The following is a 21,459-nucleotide window of genomic DNA, read 5'->3' on the forward strand; positions in this document are numbered from 1 at the left end:
TTCTGTTTGCCCTTTTCGCCACCCCCGTGCATTGCGCGGACGGCTTCATCGACTTATCAATCAGAACTCCCAAGTCTCTTATCTGGGAGGTCTCTCCAAGTACTTCCCCGGACATCCTGTATTCGTGCATAAGATTTTTGTTACCGACAAGCATCACTTTACATTTATCCACGTTGAACCTCATTTGCCATGTCGATGCCCATTTCTTGAGCTTGATTATGTCACATTGCAGATCTTCGCAATCCCCCTGTGTCTTCACTACTCTGAATAACTTCGTATCGTCCGCAAATTTAATCACCTCACTCGTCGTACCAATGTCCAGATCATTTATAAAGATGTTGAAGAACACGGGTCCAAGCACCGAGCCCTGCGGCACCCCACTGGTGACGCTCTTCCAGACCGAGTATTGTCCATTTACCCCCCACTCTCTGTTTTCTATGCTCCAGCCGGTTTTTAATCCACGTGAGTATTTCACCCTCGATTCCATGGCTTGCAATTTTCCAAAGTAGTTGTTCATGTGGAACCTTGTCAAACGCCTTCTGAAAATCCAGATATACAATGTCGACCGGGTCGCCCTTGTCTATCTGTCTGTTTACTCCCTTAAAGAAGTGCAACAAGTTCGTCAAACACGATCTGCCTTTGCTGAAATTGTGCTGACTGGTCCTCATCAGCCCGTGTGCGTCAAGGTGATCAATGATGCGATCCTTTATCAGCACCTCTACCATCTTTCCCGGTACCGAGGTCAGACTCACCGGTCTGTAGTTTCCCGCATCTCCCCTCGAACCTTTCTTGAATGAAGATGAAAATTTTAACTCTACAAGTTTAATTTCTGTACATGTTGTAAAAAAGTAATATTCTGTTTTCTTCTGTTTTACTGTTGTTTTCCTCTGTAGTATATGAGGAAATTATATAAATGAAAACAATAGAATTTGGCTCATATTCTGAACTTGTTTTGAGCTGTTTGGCTGATGTTTTTGCCTCCTTAAATTTGCTTGTTTTGACAGTAAGACACACAAAGCAGACCAACAGAAATAGGAAGTATACAGTTTATTAAATTCTAGTATCTGACATGGCCACGTTTCGCCCTAAGACTGTGTCAGGGGTTATTGCTGTGGTATAAACTTTAAAATGTACAAATCATATTAGAACATAAAATTATCATAAATAATATCAGTTAAAGAATAATAAATGAATAATTAGATTTGTGATATATTTAAGTGTGATAAAGGAACATACTTAAAATACTAATGAAAGGATACATGCAAAATAAATACAAACAATGCAGATATTTCATGGATGTGTACGGGCAATAAGTTGCAACAGTTGTCAAGTGAAGGACTATTGAAAAAACATACATTCAAATCCAAAGAGTGATTGCCATCATTAGACAAATAGTGGTATAATTTTTAACATTCAACAAGTGCTCAGGTTACTACAGACCAAAAGTATCAAACTATAAAAATCAATACCAAGAATCCCAGAGTCGCAAAAAAGTCTTAAAGAGGACCTATAGGGGTATCAGACAACCCGGTAAACAAGCTATGTTCACAGGGAAAAATTCCTCATATACCCCACGGTACCTCCACCTCCTATTTTAAATAATTTTTTCTCTTGATTAGTTTCATTAAATAGCTTTTTTTGATTCATACATATCTATAATGTCCAATCTGGAAAAACTTTACTTAGCTTTTAGCATTTAGCATAGCCATCAATCCCCAGAACGCCAAACTATAAAAAGCACTAGCAGATGTTATGTATCTAAAAGAGGATTATAACACACTTTATTTTAAAAATTTCTATCCTACAATGTAGGTGGGTCACAACTGTAATATTCAATAAATCAAACAGCACAAAATAACAAGACAAAACCCCCACATAAATACAACAGTTTGCTGCTCACATTCTCTATCCCAGAGAATTATTATGGTATCTATTCCTTAAAAGAGACCTCTGTCTTCTTTCTTTTAAATTCTTTATTGATTTTCCAAACTTCAATAGTGCAATACACAAATATATCACATATAATAAGTCAATATAAGCACATTTAACTTACAAATATACATAACCAACCATTTCCTCTCCCCCACCCCCACCCATTGATTATTTAATAAAACACAGAAGCGTAGATTTCCCCAATAACCTTACCCTATTCAAATTAGTCATATCCTTCCATCTTCTAAAAATACAAATTTAAAAAAAACGCCTGAACAAACCAGTAAGTTTTAACAATTTACAAAACTGGACTGGACTGTTACATAGGCACAAATAGTCTGGTAAAGCATTCCACAAGACTGAGCCTGCAACGGTAAATGCAGCCAGTCTTGTGGTCACAAAGAGGGGCATAATCAAAACAAACGTCTTAAGTCGTAAAAGGAGCCTTAAGTCTAGGTCAGCCTACATCCCGCCAACATCCTGCCCTAACCACTCCTGTAGATAAGGCTCTTTTAGCTCTGGGCTACAGTGGGATTCAGAGGCCTAAAAAGTCCCTTGACACGTCCAGAAAATCGGTTTGATTATCGGCACTTGGACAACTTGTTTTTTAGGTCATCAAAGTACCAACATGGGCGGGTTTTTAGACATGTTTAAGTTTTGATTATGAGCCCCCTAATGCACTGAATCCAATTAGGTGCATAGCTTTTTCAGATCTCAAACTTCTCCCAAATTTGTTCCCATAGGAACTCAATTTCCCTGTCCTGTTCCTGTGAGTTTTGTCGCTGTCCTTGTGCCTTCCCCATTCCTGTAAGCTCTGCCTTAACCGTACAAGCCTTGGACACTTATGATTTTAAAGTGTTTGAGGCTTGTAGAAATGAGGACAGAGCTTGCAGGAAAAGAACTCGTGGGATGGGACGGGAAAATGAGTTCTCACAGGGACGGGAAAAAATTTGTCTCCATGCCATTCTCTAGTTAAGAGGTGATAGACTCAGGAGTAATCTAAAGAAATACAATACTCTTTTACAGAAAGGGTGGTAGATGTGTGGAATACTCTCCTGGTAGACGTGGTAGAGACAAAGACTGTGTCTGAATTCAAGAAAGTATGGACATGCACATGGGACCTCTTAGGGAGAAGAGGAGATAGCGGATGCTGTGGACGGGCAGACTGGATGTGCCATTTGGCCTTTATCTGCCGTAATGTTTTTACATTAATGACGTAAACATACAATATGTATTGTCTACTATGCTCATTATTATGAAGGACTGCTTCCTTCATGTCAACCCTTCTTTATAGCTTAAAATTAAATATATGTGGATTCAAAAAGCTTGTAAATTTTTGTTTTATTTCTTGCTTTTCTTAGGGTTTTTCCAGTTGGAATTTAAATATTGCCTACCCCATTGAAGTGATTGCAGATTGAACTTGAGTTCGTTGGCACTTAAGTCAGCTCCCTGTTCAGCCTTCCTTTTTAATTCCCACCATAAATTATGAGGGTTTTATAATATTCACAGCAAATTAGGGCTATGGTTTAATGACTCTGTCAAGGACAGAAGCTGAAGGAAGAGGATGGACTGAACAGAACATGCCGACTTAGGATAACAAAGCAGGAGCTACCTTGACTGTGATACTTACGTTTCTTTGTGTTCTTCAGTTCTTCTGTAGTTTGTTTAGTATTTTCAGAAGTTATTAAAAGGGAAAAAAAAAAGGTAACATGAAAGAGAAAGAGAAGCTGGAGGGACAGGGAACTAAAACCTCTGCTACTTTGTTCTAAGTCTTATCATGATTTTAGTATTTAATCAAACTGATACTTTTGTATGGTATTTTTATATAAACCACATTGAACTTCTTGGTTATGCGGTATAGAAATGAATGATTAGATTAGATTATAGACCTAGGTCTGAAAGGAGGGCCCCATTTTAACCGTTTTTTATCGAGGCATTGCTCACTGAAGCCTGATATATTAGAAGGTTTTTACTATTTTGTGTCCGTGGGTAGAAATGCTTTTTATCCCAGGACAAGCAGGCAGCATATTCTTAACGTATGGGTGACGTCACCGACGGAGCCCCGGTACGGACACTTTTAACTAGAAAGTTCTAGTTGGCTGCACCGCGCATGCGCGGGTGCCTTCCCGCTCGACGGAGGAGAGCGTGGTCCCCAGTTTCTTCGTTTCCGTGGAGCGAAGAAGGCGCATGTGCTTTCAATGGCCGTTGAAAAGCTAGTTTCTGCCTTCCCGCTCGCGTAATTTTTCGTTTTTCTTCTAATTTTTCCTTTCGGATTCCCTATTTTTACTTACAAAAAAAAAAAAAAAAATTCGTCCAGTTTTCTTTATTTTTTCAGGCCGGCCCCGGCGGGGCCTGTTGCCACCATACAGGCCTCCGGATTCGATTTTGCGGAGGCCGTGTTTCCCTTCATGCCCCCTCAACCGGGCTTTAAGAAGTGCCAGCGGTGTGCACGCCCGATCTCTCTCACCGACCCGCACAATTGGTGCCTGCAGTGCCTAGGTCCAGAGCATCGGGCTGACACTTGCACCCGCTGTGCTACGCTTAAAAAGCGCACATTAAAAAACAGGCAGATCCAGCAAAATCTTTTATTCGGTACCGGATCTGCCATGGAACCTGCTGCGACGTCGACGGCACCACAAAAGTCGGCACCCACGACGTCGACACCACCAGACCCTTCTTCGGGGTCGTTGGGCCCAGGTAAGCCGGCTAAGAAGCCTTCCACTTCCCTTGAGCGCCCTCCTACCACGGTTGTGACACCGGCCCTCCCGGCACCGCATCGACCCCGCAAACGCTCCGCTCCGATATCGGTGAGTGCCTCATCATTGGCCTCCTCATCGCCGGAGCGTAGAGCGGCACCTATGGTACCGAAGAAGAAAAAAGCGGTACCGGTGCCCCCCCTGGATGACCGCATCGCGGCCATACTCCAAGACCAGTTACAGGAGCAGCTCCAGCAACAACTCCAACAACTGTTGCCGGCGTTGCTGGCACCGCACCTTCCGGTACGAGACCGGTCCGAGCCTCGCACTGTCCCATCGGTGTCGACCCCCTCGGTACCGATTAATACCTCCATGCCGGTGCTCTTGGCTGAAACACCTACAGTGCATACCCGTACTGCTGCCGACCCTTCCCGGTCCCAGGAACGACATTGGTCTTCCTCTCCCGGTACCGCCTCGGTGCGCTCAGGCAAATCTCTCTCAAAGACCCGCCATGCCGAGCCTTCCACACCGATGTCCAAACGTGCACATCCTGACGTTAGAGACCCAGACTTGTGGGAAGACTCCCCGCACGGTACCGAAGAGGATGCTTCGTCAACCGACGAAGAACCCTCCATGACCGATACCGCCTCAAAACCAGAACAATCCTCTTTTTCTAAATTCCTTAGGGAGATGGCAGCAGCTCTTTCCATCCCCTTAGAGTCCGACTCTAAAAAGTCTCAGGCTTTCCTCGATGCCCTAGACTTTGAGCAACCTCCCAAGGAATTTCTAAAGTTGCCCGTCCACGACATAAGAACATAAGCAATGCCTCTGCTGGGTCAGACCTGAGGTCCATCATGCCCAGCAGTCCGCTCATGCGGCGGCCCAACAGGTCCAGGACCTGTGCAGTAATCCTCTATTTATACCCCTCTATCCCCTTTTCCAGCAGGAAATTGTCCAATCCTTTCTTAAACCCCTGTACTGTACTCTGCCCTATTACTCCCTCTGGAAGCGCATTCCAGGTGTCCACCACTCGTTGGGTAAAGAAGAACTTCCTAGCATTCGTTTTAAATCTGTCCCCTTTCAACTTTTCCAAGTGTCCTCTTGTTCTTTTATTTTTCGAAAGTTTGAAGAATCTGTCCTTCTCTACTCTCTCTATGCCCTTCATGATCTTATAAGTCTCTATCATATCCCCTCTAAGTCTCCTCTTCTCCAGGGAAAAGAGACCCAGTTTCTCCAATCTCTCAGCGTATGAGAGGTTTTCCATCCCTTTTATCAAGCGTGTCGCTCTCCTCTGAACCCTCTCGAGTAACGCCATATCCTTCCTAAGGTACGGAGACCAATATTGGACGCAGTATTCCAGATGCGGGCGCACCATCGCCCGATACAATGGCAGGATAACTTCTTTTGTCCTTGTTGTAATACCCTTCTTGATTATGCCTAGCATTCTATTTGCTTTCTTAGCGGCTGTTGCGCACTGTGCCGTCGGCTTCATTGTCATGTCCACCATTACCCCCAAGTCCCTTTCTTGGTTGCTCTCATTCAATAATATCCCTCCCATCGTATAGTTGTACCTCGGGTTTCTGTTTCCAACATGCAATACTTTACATTTCTCAACGTTGAACTTCATCTGCCATCTCGCTGCCCATTCCCCCAATTTGTTCAAGTCCCTTTGCAATTCTTCGCATTCCTCTTTAGTCCCAGCTCCACTAAATAGTTTTGTATCGTCCGCAAATTTTATTATCTCACACTTCGTGCCTGTTTCTAGATCATTTATGAATATATTAAATAGCAGCGGCCCGAGCACTGAGCCCTGCGGAACACCACTCGTGACCCCCATCCAGTCCGAGTAGTGGCCCTTCACCCCTACCCTCTGTTTCCTACCCGCCAACCAGTTTCTGATCCATCTTTGTACGTCTCCGTCCACTCCATGGTTCTTCAGTTTCCGGAGTAGACGTTCGTGAGGCACCTTGTCAAAGGCTTTTTGGAAATCAAGGTATATGATGTCTATGGGGTCTCCTCTGTCCATCCGTTTGTTAATTCCTTCGAAGAAGTGCAATAAGTTCGTTAGGCACGATCTCCCCCTGCAGAAACCATGCAACTGCCATGGCGGTGGACATCTTACGGGAAACTTTCTACAAAAACTGGGAGACTCCCCTCACTGTTCCCGGGGCCCCTCGCAAATAGGATAGCTTGTACCGGGTTATTCCAATCCCAGGGTTTGACAAACCTCAATTGCCCCACGAATCCCTCCTGGTGGAATCTACTTTGAAAAAATCTCATGGTTCCAGTGTATATGCCTCCACCCCTCCTGGCAGAGAGGGAAAAACTATGGATAAATTTGGTAAGCGCCTTTTCCAAAATGCCATGCTAGCCAATAGAGCCAACAACTACACCTTCCACTTCTCCTTCTATATGAAGCATCTGGTGCAACAGCTCTCCTCCTTACAGAAATATCTTCCTGAACGTAAGGTCCCTCTCTTCCAGCAACAAATTTCCAGCCTCCTCCAACTCAGGAAATTCATGGTTCGCTCCATCTACGATTCGTTTGAGCTGACCTCCCGCGCATCTGCCATGGCGGTGGCTATGCGCTGTTTGGCATGGCTGAGAGTCTCTGACCTAGACATTAACCACCAGGACCGCCTGGCTAACGCACCTTGTCTGGGTGATGAACTCTTTGGAGAATCCCTGGACTCGACCACCCAGAAGCTCTCAGCACACGAGACCAGGTGGGACACTCTGATCAAACCTAAAAAGAAGACTCCACCTGCTCGCCCCTACAGGCAACAGTCTTCTTACCAACGCAGGTTCTCGGCCAGACCTCTCAACCCGCCTCCACAACAGTCTCGCCGTCCTCGCCACCAGCATCAGCCTCAGGCTCGCCCACAGACTCAATCTGCCAAGCCTCTTCCTTCATCAAAACCGTCTCAACCCTTTTGACTCCTTTCTCCAGAGCATAGCCAGTCTCCCACCTTCATTGCCTCTTCCTCAGCCGATCGGAGGACGCCTTCAACTCTTCCTCAGCCGTTGGGAGGTCATCACATCAGACCAACGGGGTCCTCAACATCATTCGCCACGGCTACTCTCTCAACTTCCAGACTCTTCCACCAGACCATCCTCCCGTAGAGTCTGCTTCTCACTCCTCCCAAACCCTCCTCCTCCTGAGGGAGGTCCAATCCCTCCTTCTCCTCAATGCCATTGAAGAGGTACCTCCGGACCAAAGGGGTCAGGGATTCTACTTCCGCTACTTCCTGGTTCCCAAAAAAACAGGAGACCTTCGTCCCATCCTTGATCTCAGGGACCTCAACAAGTGTCTGGTCAAAGAGAAGTTCAGAATGCTCTCCCTGGCCACGCTTTACCCTCTTCTCTCTCACCACGACTGGCTATGCTCCCTAGACCTCAAGGAGGCCTACACTCACATCCCAATCCATCCGACTTCACGTCGCTATCTACGGCTTCAGATACAGCACCATCACTATCAGTACAAAGTGCTACCCTTTGGCCTCGCCTCATCTCCCAGAGTGTTCACCAAATGCCTTATTGTGGTGGCGGCCTTCCTCAGGTCTCACGACCTTCAGGTGTTCCCCTACTTGGACGATTGGTTAGTGAAAGCACCTATGTCTCCTCTTGTGCTACAAGCCACTCAGCACACCATCTCTTTCCTCCACCTTCTGGGGTTCGAGATCAACTACCCCAAGTCGCATCTGCTTCCCACACAGCGACTTCAGTTTATTGGAGCCGTCCTCGACACCACTCTGATGAGGGCGTTTCTCCCCTCAGACCGCCAACGGACCCTGCTCCACCTCTGCCATCAGGTGCTCCTTCATCGCTCCATTCCAGCTCGGCAAATGATGGTCCTCCTGGGCCACATGGCCTCGACGGGCCATGTGCTTCCTCTGGCGCGACTCCACCTCAGGACACCTCAATGGACGCTGGCCAACCAATGGTCACAGACCACGGATCCTCTTTCTCATCCCATCTCTGTGACATCGTCTCTTCAGCAATCTCTTCACTGGTGGTTGAACTCCTCCAATCTTTCCAGGGGTCTACTCTTTCATCTATCCCCTCACTCCATGATCATAACCACAGATGCCTCCCCTTATGCGTGGGGAGCTCACCTAGGAGATCTTCGCACCCAGGGACTCTGGACCCCTCAGGAGCGTCAACATCACATCAATTTCCTGGAACTGAGAGCCATGTTCTATGCTCTCAAAGCCTTCCAGCACCTTCTCTACCCTCAGGTCCTTCTCCTGTGCACAGACAACCAGGTCGCCATGTACTACATAAACAAGCAAGGCGGCACCGGATCTCCCCTCCTCTGTCAGGAGGCCATCCGCATCTGGACCTGGGCCACGGCCCACAGTCTCTTCCTCAAGGCTGTCTATATCCAGGGCGAACAGAACTCCCTGGCCGACAATCTCAGCCGTATCCTTCAGCCTCACGAGTGGTCTCTGGATCCTCCCACGCTCCGCTCCATCTTTGCTCGCTGGGGCACTCCGCAGGTGGACCTCTTTGCAGCTCCTCACAACCATCAGCTGCCCCAGTTCTGTTCCAGACTCTTCTCTCCTCACCGTCTGGCCCCGGATGCATTCCTGCTCGACTGGACGGATCGGTTCCTCTATGCCTTTCCTCCACTACCTCTGATGTTGCGGACATTATCCAAACTCCGCAGGGACAGAGCCACCATGATTCTCATCGCTCCTCGGTGGCCTCGCCAACACTGGTTCTCCCTCCTGCTCCAGCTCAGCTCCAGGGAGCCCATTCCTCTTCCTGTATTTCCTACTCTACTTACACAGCAGCATCAGTCTCTACTACATCCCAATCTGTCCTCGCTCCACCTGACAGCTTGGTTTCTCTCAGGCTGACCTCTCCAGAGATTCTGTCTCAGCCTGTCCGTCGTATTTTGGATGCCTCCAGGAAACCGGCCACCCTCCAATGTTACCATCAGAAGTGGACCCGGTTCTCCTCTTGGTGTCTACTTCATCATCACGATCCCACCTCATTGGCGGTGGAAACTGTACTGGACTATTTGCTTTCTCTCTCCGACGCTGGCCTCAAGTCTACCTCAATCAGAGTCCACCTCAGTGCCATCACTGCGTTTCATGAGCCTATCCTCGGAAAACCTCTCACGGCTCATTCCCCTGGTTTCCCGGTTCATGAGAGTCCTCTTCAATGTCAAACCACCTCTGAAGCCTCCTCCAGTCGTCTGGGACCTGAATGTGATTCTCTCAGCCCTCATGAAACCTCCATTTGAGCCTCTTGCCACAACTTCACTCAACTTTCTGACATGGAAGGTGCTTTTCCTCATTGCCATCACCTCTGCCAGGAGGTTAGTGAGCTGCATGCACTGGTTGCTGACCCACCTTTCACGGTTTTTCACCATGACAAGGTGGTTCTGCGTACCCATCCTAAATTTCTTCCCAAGGTGGTCTCGGACTTCCACCTCAACCAGTCCATTGTATTGCCTGTCTTTTTCCCTAAACCCCACTCTCATCCTGGGGAACAGGCGTTACACACGCTGGACTGTAAGCGTGCCCTGGCATACTACCTTGACCGTACCAGAGCTCACCGCACGTCACCTCAGCTCTTTCTGTCCTTCGACCCTAACCGTTTAGGTCGTCCTGTCTCTAAACGAACGCTTTCCAACTGGCTTGCTGCCTGCATTGCGTTCTGTTATACTCGGGCCGGTCTCTCACTGGAAGGTGCTGTCACGGCCCACAGGGTCAGAGCTATGGCTGCTTCTGTGGCTTTCCTCCGCTCCACGACCATCGAGGAGATCTGCAAAGCTGCCACTTGGTCCTCAGTTCACACATTCACTACTCACTACTGTCTGGATGCCTTCTCCAGACGGGATGGGCACTTCAGCCAATCTGTGTTACAAAATTTATTTTCCTAATGGCCAACCATCCCTCCTCCCTCTCTGTTAGCTTGGAGGTCACCCATATGTTAAGAATATGCTGCCTGCTTGTCCTGGGATAAAGCACAGTTACTTACCGTAACAGGTGTTAGCCAGGGACAGCAGGCAGATATTCTTACGACCCACCCACCTCCCTGGGTTGGCTTCTTAGCTGGCTTATCTTAACTGGGGACCACGCTCTCCTCCGTCGAGCGGGAAGGCACCCGCGCATGCGCGGTGCGGCCAACTAGAACTTTCTAGTTAAGTGTCCGTACCGGGACTCCGTCGGTGACGTCACCCATACGTTAAGAATATCTGCCTGCTGTCCCTGGCTAACACCTGTTACGGTAAGTAACTGTGCTTTATGTAGACTCACAAGTAACAAAGGTTGAGCTTCACAAATCTATTTTTATCAGATGGAGTTGTAGTTGTTGATTTGGTTCTCCAGGCTTGGATATACTGGTCTCTTAGATATAGCAGGAAGCAGATTTCTGTCTGTAGTCTAGCTGGGGGAAGTTGGTGTCCAAATCTGAGGCTCCATGGGCCTTTGTTTCATTCTGACAGATTTATTTTCCTTTTGTCTCCCCCCATCTCTTCTTTTATAGTCTGGCAATTATAGTGATAGCACTCTGGGCAGGGACATGGATCTTTCCTTCATAACCGAGCACAAGTGAGCTCTTGAATCACAGCATTCGCTGATGTCCAGGAGTATTTCTTGGTGTTAGTATGGGTCTTTATCCTAACTTTCCAAAAATCACGAGGGCAGCATCTCCAAATAAGTTAGTTTTGTATGTACCGTGACAGTAATGAATCTCACTCCTAAGCCAGGTATTAGGAATGGGATCTCAGACTCTCAAATTTACTGTTAACGTTTACCATGCTACCGTACTTACATCCTTCTGGAGTTTGTAAGATGTAACATGTATGGGCAACCTATCCAGGTGTGCTTGGAAATTCTCTTTAATCAAGCCTGTGGCATCTTAAATGATGGGAAATATTTCTGTATCTTTGTGCCACATTTTCTTGGTACTTTAAGATCTTCTTTCTTTCCCAGAAAAGAGACTTGAGAGTTATGATTGACAAGTTGATGAAGCAGTCCACAAAATGTGCGGCGGCGGCAAAAAGGGCAAACAGAATGCTAGGAATAATAAAAAAGGGGATCACGAACAGATCGGAGAAGGTTATCATTCCGCTGTACCAGGCAGCCCTCACCTGGAGTACTGCATCCAGCACTGGTCGCCATTCATGAAGAAGGACACGGTACTACTCGAAAGGTTCCAGAGAAGAGCAACTAAGATGGTTAAGGGGCTGGAGGAGTTGCCGTACAGTGAGAGATTGAAGAAACCGGGCCTCTTCTCCCTTGAAAAGAGGAGATTGAGAGGGGACATGATCGAAACATTCAAGGTACTGAAGGGAATAGACTTAGTAGATAAAGACAGGTTGTCCACCCTCTCCAAGGTGGAGAGCATGAGAGGGCACTCTCTAAAATTGAAAGGGGATAGATTCCGTATGAACATAAGGAAGTTCTTCACCCAGAGAGTCGTAGAAAACTGGAACGCTCTTCCGGAGTCTGTCATAGTGGAAAACACCCTCCAGGGATTGAAGACAAAGTTAGACAAGTTCCTGCTGAACCGGAACGTCCGCAGGTAGGGCTAGTCTCAGTTAGGGCGCTGGTCTTTGACCAGAGGGCCGCCGTGTGAGTGGACTGCTGAGCACAATGGACCACTGATCTGACCCAGCAGCGGCAATTCTTATGTTCTATACAGTTTACAGAGTAATTGCTTAGGACAGACGTCTCTTTGATCAGTGCTGTTCTGGTGCTTTTCTCATTTACCACTATGACTTCCTCGCATCCAATTTTTTATTGATTAGGATGGGAATGTACCAGGTTATCATAACCCCTTCATTCTCCACTGTTTTCCTAGGGTCATGATCCTAATACTTTTTTCAGTACAGTTATGTAGTAATGTTTACAAAGTTTCCAATGAATGAGATGTGCTGTTCTGTACAGAAATTTTCCATCATCAGTGCTTCACAGCCAGCTACGAGATGAGTAATGTTTTCCAGATCTTTTTGTAGTGCCAATAATTGCCAATTAATAAGGAATTATTGGCACCAATTAGAATTTATTCACAACCTTTTTAAGGTATTCTATAAAGTGGTGTGTGTAAATTCTAGTGTGTGGCTGTCAAACGAGGGCATGGCTGGAGAAAACAAAGATACTTAACTGTAGCAGGTGTTCTCTGAGGACAGCAGGCATATTCTCACAACCTGCCCACCTCCCCTAGTTGGCTTCTTAGCTTTTTTACTGAACTGTTGGTACTATGTACCGACATCAGGCGGGAAGGCACTTGCATGCGCACAATATGGATACTAGAGCATGACACGGGGACAAATTTTTCCCTGTCCCCACAAGAACACAATTTCCCCATCCCGTCCCCGTGAGGTTTGTCCCTGTCCCTGTCCCATTCCTGTAAGCTCTGCCTTAACTGCACAAGTCTCAAACACTTATGATTTTAAAGTGTTTGAGGCTTGTGCACATGAGGACAGAGCTAGCAGGAAAAAAAACTTGTGGGGATGGGAGGGGAAAAAATTTGTCCCTGTGTCATTCTCTAATGGGTATTGCCTTAAGATTTAAAGTGACATTGCATTTAGTAGTGTCCTTACCAGATTCTGTGGCTAACGTCACCCACATGTGAGAATATATGCCTGCTGTTCTCTGAGAACACCTGCTACAGATAAGTATCTTTGCTTTTATACCTATGAATGTTTAGCATTTAATGCGTGCTACGGTGCATTAAACCCTAACACTGCTTGATGAATCCCCCCCCCCCCCCGAATCATCAATTCTGGTGATTAATTGTAGCCTTTATGGAGTTGATAGAAGCTGTCATTTTCTGTCTGCACTTTTGGACTTCCTATACCCCCTTGTTTGTCTTCTTTCTCTTGATTGATCTCATAGACCTCCTAAGAATAAGAAACAAAGCAGAGATATGATTAGTTGCTAGTTGGAGGTAGAGATATGATTGACTACTAAGGTTAAGAATTTCAGGATATAGAAGGTTGTTGCCCAAGGGTTTTGGAAAAACAGAGCCTACCCAAAGAGTACGGTAATTTTGTCCATCTAACCAGGTAGTACAGTACTTTCTGCCTGGGCTTTTTGAATGCAAATAATCCAATCTGTAAAAATCTGCTAGAACCAGTTTGAGATGGAAATTCCTAGGTGGAGTATGGTTTTATTTTTTTCTGAATCATAATTTAGGCATACATTTTGCATATATTAGCAAGGAAGGAATGATAGCATGGTTCAAACATCAGCCATGGTGAAAATCTCTTAAATACCATATATACTCAAATATAAACTTATCTGAATATAAACGGAGGTAACTTTTTTTTTTTTTCTCCTAAAAGAGGGGGGAGGTTGAGTCAAATATAAACTAAGGGTTTATATTCAAGAATAGGTATTGGTGTCCAGTGGTGTCAAGACAGGTGTCAAGTTTAAGTTTCAAGTTTTATTAATTTTGATATACCAACCATCAAGTTAATATCTGGCCGGTTAACAATATATTTAAAAGAAAGAGAAACTAAAAGAAACTAAAAAAAAAAAGGTATTTTGTATATACAAATAACATTACCAGATGAACTAGACAGTGAGGATAGAAGGGAAGCCTGTTCTGGCTGGCTCTGCACCCCTTCCCTGACATGTTGCAGGCCTCCCAGGCCTGCCTTGAGCCCTGGTAGTCCAACAGTGAGCCAGGACAGGAGCGACCCTTCCCATATCCTGTTCCAGTTGGCTCTGCACCCCCAACACCGCCTCGACCCGTTGCAGGTCTCTCCTGGACCTGCCTTGAGCCCTGGTGGTCCCACAGTGAACTGGTACAGCAGCGACCCCTCCAGTCTTCTGTCCCTGCTGGTTCTCCACCTCCCCACCTCCTGGATCCTGCAAAGGTCAACCTTGAACATCCTGGTGGTCCAGCAGTGAACCGTGGCAGGAATGATCCTCCTGTAATCTGCCCCGTGTAGTGCCGCTAAAGAAAATGGCTGCCACAAGTTCCCACTGCAACCTCGCAAATCACGCTGGACCACCAGGGTATGTAAGGTAGAGCTTTGCAGGGTCCAGGATGGAGGTGGGGTGATGCAGAGCTGGCCGGGACAGGAGTCGGCAGGGGTTGCTCCTGATCTGGCTCACTAATGGACCACCAGGGCTGAAGGCAGGCCTGGGGGAGTTCTGCAATGGGTCTGGGAGAGGGGAGGAGAGTGCACAACTGGATATAAACTGAGACCCTCATTTTTGGCCCATTATTTGTGGCACCAAAATCTCAATTTATATTCAAGTATATATGGTACCTTTTTTTGTGGCATAAGAAGAAATGGTAAGCCATTGTCGGACATCTGTCTTTACACAGCTCAGGAGCTTTGCAGATTAGCTTCTGTAGAGTGAGCAGACGTTGTGAAGAATTGGGCTATCCAAGATCTGCCTACACAACACAGACAAATCAAATGTGTACATTAGTTTATACATTATTGTATTTTATGTAATGTACAAATATTAAAACAGAAAAAAATCTGTACAAAGTACAATTGCTTGGTAATGGTGATTTTTCTTGTTTGGATGTTTTTTTAAAAGCAGCTTCAAGAATTGAGTTATTTGACAAATTGTGCTCAGTAGGAAAATTCCTGTCCTTCCAAATTTTAGTTTTATTTATTTAAAACATTTCTTACCCGCTTAAACCTAAGCATTTTACAAAATACAATCATAAATATGACATGGAAACTACACAGTCAGACAATACATTTCCAAAGTTTTCTTATAATATCACTACTTAGTAAAGGCCTCTTATTTATTTAATGTAGAATATGTAGTGAAGATTAGAAAGGCATCTGAAGGTGATGTGAATTGTTAGATGGAAAGTGACCTGGGTTGCCTCATCTCTTGTACCTAATAGTCATTCACTACCTTGAAGAGATTGTGCACTTATTAATACTCAAGGCTGTTTTAATTACACAGGTCATCACATCATTTTCATCAGAGTTAATGTTGGGTGGGTTTTGTAGTATTTTTCATTCTGATTTCAAATCTATGTTTAGTTTTTCACTAGCATGTCACAGTTTTGTAATGAGGCTCATTATATATAATTATAAACGTTAATTGGGCAATATATCATGCGTTTATAGCAGGGCCACAATGCAGTCGGGTTTTCAGGATTTCCCCAGTGAATATGCATGAGATCTATTAGCATACAATGAAAGCAGTGCATGCAAATAGATCTCATGCATGTTAAGAACACAAGAATTGCCGCTGCTGGGTCAGACCATCGTGCCCAGCAGTCCGCTCACGCATCGGCCCTCTGGTCAAAGACCAGCGCCCTAACTGAGACTAGCTCTACCTGCGTACGTTCATTGGGGAAATCCTGATACCCTTGAGGCCCGACATTTGACACCCCTGGTTTATAGGATAAACTTATAAGGAGGGTTAACGGCAGTTGTCTTTGTTTTTTTATGCTACAGACGGTGATTAATAACAGTCTTTATCATGCCAAGACATTGTACTAATCATCCAGATAGTTTCTGTTACGTCTGTGGTTCATTTATGACGAAAGCACAACATCGCCCATTTACCATAGATCTGAAGAAGTTATACAAATTGTACTTTGGCTGTCCACTGGGCGACCAGGATAAGTCTTGGGGCCCCACTTATCATCTGTACCAGTTGTTCCAACGGACTCTTTCTGCATGAAGATTTTATTTTGAACTTGGCTTTGGAAAAAGGATTTTGAGATTTCAGAATATTTTGTAGTGGCATTCAGTGGCGTAGCGAGGGTGAGTGGTGCCCCTCTGTTCCTTCCTGACCCCACTGCTGCATGCATGCCCCCTTCCCTTCCCCCATACCTCCTTAATTATCCCAGCTCGAGCAGCATTATGAACTTGATGTCTGTGTTTTGTCAGCTCTCCTTCCTTCCTAGGCATGGGACCTGGAAGTGACGTTAGAGAGAACCGACACCAACGTGGGCAGCAAGTTCGTGATACTGCTTACGCCAGGGAAATTAAAGAGGTACAAGGGAAGGGGTACACATTCGCGGCAGGGAGGGTTGAGGAGGATGGGTGCCAGCACCCCCACCAAGACGGTGCCCAGGGCAGACTGCCCCCCCTTTACTATTACACTGGTGGCATGTCTACTGTGTGTGTTAGTATTCTCATCTTAAATTCCTATATTGTACCAAGAGTGAGTTTAAACTGAAAGCAAAAATGATTTTTCTTTTTTGCTTGATTCATGTCACATCTGCAACCTAGATCTCATTGTTGTTAATTCAGTTCTAGCCTTAGTTTTGTTTCAGTGTTCAGTAGAAAGGAATAAGGAGATAATTCCTTGTCATAAACGGCAGATCTCCCAGCTCAGCAGTGGAGGACATTTCAGATGGCCTCATAATGCATTGAGGCAGATTTGTTCTCAGATGTCAGACTTTGTCTGCCAAAATATAAACAGATTTGCTTTGCAACTGAGAGCACTGGGGAACCTTTGAAGAGAGAATGTGATTTAAAAACAAAATCTCATTCTTTTTAAAATACTGCACAAGCCCACTTTCCTCACCAGTATGGGAAGGGCAGGAGTTTTAAGATTTTAAGAACAGCTTTTCTTACAAAAACCATTTGTCATGTTGCCAGTTGCAATTAAAATGAATGTAGCAGAGGGTAGTGTTTCTGTCTGGAATATATAAAACCATGGAGGAGGACTGTAGAGGGCCACAAAGAAGCCATTTCTTCAACATGAATGCTGCCATTTAAGTATCTGTACCATCCAGGGATCATAAAGCAAGATCTTAGAGCATTGCACTTCAGCTTGAGGCACATTGTTAGCCTGGGTATTTCCTGTGACTGCACATTTCAAATTGAACAGACTGGCATTACAAGATTTTCAGAGTTGTGATTAGGAAAGGGAAATAATATTGACTTTGCCTTGAGTACTGTGGTCAGGGCTGGAGGCCTCGGAGAAATGCTGGGAGAGAGAACCAAAATATACGTTGGAGAGAGAACCAAAATGTACGTGGTTTTCAATGAACATTATAATGTGCGAGATGCACTATCATTGCAGTTTCCTAGCCCTAAGGGGATAATTGCAAAAAAGCTGTTCAATATTTTAGTTTTGTATCAGGCTGCATGGTCTATTTTTTCCAATTCTATTATGACCTACAACAAATTTAAATGCTTTTAATTTCTGTTTCAAAAGTATGATCTTTGTAGATGATAGCAGGATAATGTCCATCTATATTGTAAATTATATGTATATCCTAGATTTACTAATCTAGCTTTTTTGTGGTATTAATTACAAAAGATTGCAGAAAGAGGAAGACAGGCAAAAATATCTGGAAAAGTTAAGAGAGGAAAACAAACATGCAAATGGAAGAAAAAAAATAGCTGACATGGTAGAAGTGCAAAAGTGGCATTGTGAGACGGAAAGGTGAAGGGAAGGAATATGTAGAAGCTGATAAAGAAAAGGCCGAATTGTTTAACAGATAAATTTCTGTGTTCATGGCTGTAGTGCTGGGAGCGGGACCGCAGAAGACAAACGTGAATAGGGATGGAGGAGTAATAGACCCTGATCGATTTTCAGAAGGTTGTGTTCGTGAGGAGCTAGCTAAAATAAAGGTAGATAAAGCGATGGGGCCGGATGGTGTACCCCTGAGGGTGCTGAAGGAACTTAGGGAAGATCTGGTGGCTCCATTGACTGACCTTTTCAATGAGTATCTAGAGTCAGGAGTGGTACCAGAGGACTGGAGAAGAGCGGATGTGGTCCCTCTCCACAAAAGTGGAAGTAAGGAAGAAGTAGGGAATTACAGGCCAGTAAGTCTGACTTCTGTGGTAAAGTTTCTGGAATCCTGTGGATTACAGGACCGGAGGCAACATGGATTCACTAGAAGTAGGTCTTGTCAGACAAATCAGATCAATTTCTTTGACTGGGTGACCAGAGAATTGGATAGAGAATGTGCGCTAGATGTGGTATATTTAGATTTTAGCAAAGCCTTTGACAGTGTTCCACACAAACGTCTAATAAATTAGAGAATGACACGGTGAAAAATCTGTCCCCGTCACCAGACCACTGTCCCCTTCACCACCCCGTCCCCATACACACAGGTGAGAATTCCACAAATAGCACTCAAAACTTAGTCCTGGAAAAACTAGGCACCATAAAAGGGTGAAGAGAAAATACATAAGAACATAAGCAATGCCTCCGCTGGGTCAGACCTGGGGGTCCATCGTGCCCAGCAGCTTTTTACAATCCAGCACTACACTGGTTCAGGCACTTGTTTTTTCCTTTAATGCTGTTTGTTGCAAAACCTTATCTACCATGGACCCCTGAGGAAGGTTTGTTGTCCGAAACACGGACCGTGTCGGGTCCCTCGGTTGGTAATAAGATTACATATACCATTAGAGTTTGAAATAAACAGTGTACATAGTCTGCAGTTGTTTTTGGTTTTTGCTTTCCGCTTGGTTTTGCTGCAGTTCCTGTTGGATTTTTCTCTTGTTTGTGTAAATTTTAATGGGTGCCAGTTAACGTCTATAATTGGCTGTTAGCACTCAATAATAAACATTAATTGAGTCATGCATCTTAGGAGCGCTCCCAAATCTAGGTGCTCTATGTAGAATTCAAAAAAGCATGGGATGAACACAGAGGATCTCTAATTAGAATATGAATGGGCAAACTTTCACGGTCTGAATCCCATAAAGGAGATGGTTTGGATAGGTTGAAGTGAGCTTCAAGGGCAACTCCAGTAGTTAGAACCTAAGGACAGTACTGAGTAGATTTCTAAGGTCTATGGCCCAGAAATAATAAAGGAAAAAGACTTTAATCATGAAATTGTAATGCATGCATGCATGCATTACAGGGCAGACTGGATGGACCATTCAGGTCTTTTAAGAAAGGTTTGGACAATTTCCTGGAGGAAAAGTCCATAGTTGTGTTATTGAGAAAGACATGGGGGAAGCCACTGCTTGCTCTGGATCAGTAGCATGGAATGTTGCTACTCCTTGGGTTTTGGTCAGGTACTAGTGATCTGGAGTGGCTACCGTGAGAACGGGCTACTGGGCTTGATGGACCATTGGTCTGATCCAGTAAGGCTATTCTTATGTTCTTTATCTGCTGTCATTTACTATCTTACTATGTTAGAATCTGGGGATGGTGTCTTTCACATCGGCACAATATGACATCTTCGGGTTGATAAGTTTGTTATTTCTCATCTTCATGTGCTGCTGCTAACTAGCATATTCAGAGAATATAATTAGAAATTATGATTACTGTATATACATGATATCTTTGAGCTAGATTGAGGGTTTTTTCCCCTAAAGAATTTGAACAAAATTGTAAAATCCGATTTAAATTAGAAAAAGAAAATCTGCTTTTGTTTTTTTATTTTATTTAAATCATCCATTTTTAGTTATCTTGGAGAGCTTGTGCATATCGGTGGGCTGAGAAATCGTGGTTGACTGTTGACATTAAACAGTTTGGAAAATGTGGTAGCGGAATGAATGGCTGATAATTTTAATTTTAGCAATGAAAGAAAGTGAATTTACTAATATTACTCTGTCCATCCAAAACTTATTATGAAGTAGTAGGGCATTATCTCATCAGGTACAATGCTTATGTTCCTGATTCATCTGAACCCCATTTAAGTCACTACAGAAAATCTCATCTGTTTCATTCTTTCAGTCTTGCTTAGTTACAGTTTGTAATTCGTAAAAATGAGGTTTTCTTGCCAGACCTGTTTTGAGCTTGTGCATTAGCCATATTTCTTGAAGTGATGCTTTTATGTCCAGTTCCAACATGTTTCATTTGAAAATTCTTGATGGGAACTTGATGATTTCCCTTGAAGCTCACGAGCATTCTCAAATTTGATCATACATAGAGTGTGAACCAAGGAAAACCCTGTCAGTGTCCATTATTTTCTTGAGTTTTCTCAGAAGAAATGTTTTTTTCTGTATTGTCCTTTTTAAAATTTATGTCACACTGTTGAGACAGTGACTGCAGCAGGTCCTGTGATACTAATCAGGCCTTATACAGACACTGTATATCCTATTGAGACGACATAGGGGAAGCCACTGCTTGCCCTGGGATCGATAGCATGGAATGTTGCTAATATTTGAGTTTTTGCCATGTACTTGTGACCTGGATTGGCCACTGAGGAAACAGGATACTGGGCCAGATGGACCATTGATCCGACCCAGTATAGCTGTTCTTTTGTTCTTATATCTGATGATGGAGTGATTTTGGTGGTATATGGAGTTTAAATGTGGAGTAGCTGTTTATGACTGGTCCTGATAGTTCTCCATGACTCGGACAGTGAAGTGGAAGATATTTGTTGGGGGCTGTGGAGCAACTTTGGAAGTTATGTATGTTCTAAGGTTCCTGACAAACTTGACCTGTAAATTTAAAGAGTAACTGCTTTTGTTCTGTTGGTTATTATTGGCCACCATGAGAATGGGCTACTGGGCTTGATGAACCATCGGTCTGACCCAGTAAGGCTATTCTTATGTTCATTTCAGCCCTCTTTATTCCAGAAGGACTGGGCACTTATGAAAGAGAAGTTATTCTCTTACAGCTTGTGAGAATATTTATACATGTTGGAAGAGGAAATTTCTCTATTAATGTTTCATAAAGGCAGAAGTTGTCTGGATCATTGCAGTGTATGGAAATGTTTACCTACAGACACCTTCTAAAAAAGAGCTCAACGTTCGAGCTTTTGTCACTTTGCAGACTAATTAGTTTAGAAAGATATACTGTATAGCTTACAGCAAACTACTGTACTTATTGCTTATTGATTTGAAATAGCACTAAATTATTCTCAAAGTTTACAGCCTCTGTTTTGTTTTGTTTTTTTCATTTGGTCAGAATCCAGTCAAACAGAAGCCATAAGCACCAACCATGCAGGTATCCAAAATAAGAAT

The 21,459-nt window shown here is 44.4% G+C and overlaps 1 protein-coding gene across 13 annotated transcripts in view; it reads left to right on the forward strand.

Moving 5' to 3' along the window:
• Positions 1-21,459, forward strand: part of CNOT2 (CCR4-NOT transcription complex subunit 2) — a 170,296-nt gene that overhangs the window by 20,002 nt on the left and 128,835 nt on the right. For 10 of the 13 annotated variants that reach the window (XM_033951311.1, XM_033951318.1, XM_033951310.1 and 7 more), the window contains one exon: positions 21,404-21,442. The exons of the other annotated variants lie outside the window; for them this stretch is intronic. In XM_033951311.1, coding sequence (XP_033807202.1) covers positions 21,437-21,442 — 6 coding nt within the window. In that variant the 5' untranslated portion in view covers positions 21,404-21,436. The remainder of the gene's footprint in view (positions 1-21,403; positions 21,443-21,459) is intronic. 13 annotated transcript variants of the gene reach the window in all.

The sequence above is a fragment of the Geotrypetes seraphini genome, chromosome 7, assembly GCF_902459505.1.
Source record: "Geotrypetes seraphini chromosome 7, aGeoSer1.1, whole genome shotgun sequence".
Classification (NCBI taxonomy): Eukaryota; Metazoa; Chordata; class Amphibia; order Gymnophiona; family Dermophiidae; genus Geotrypetes; species Geotrypetes seraphini.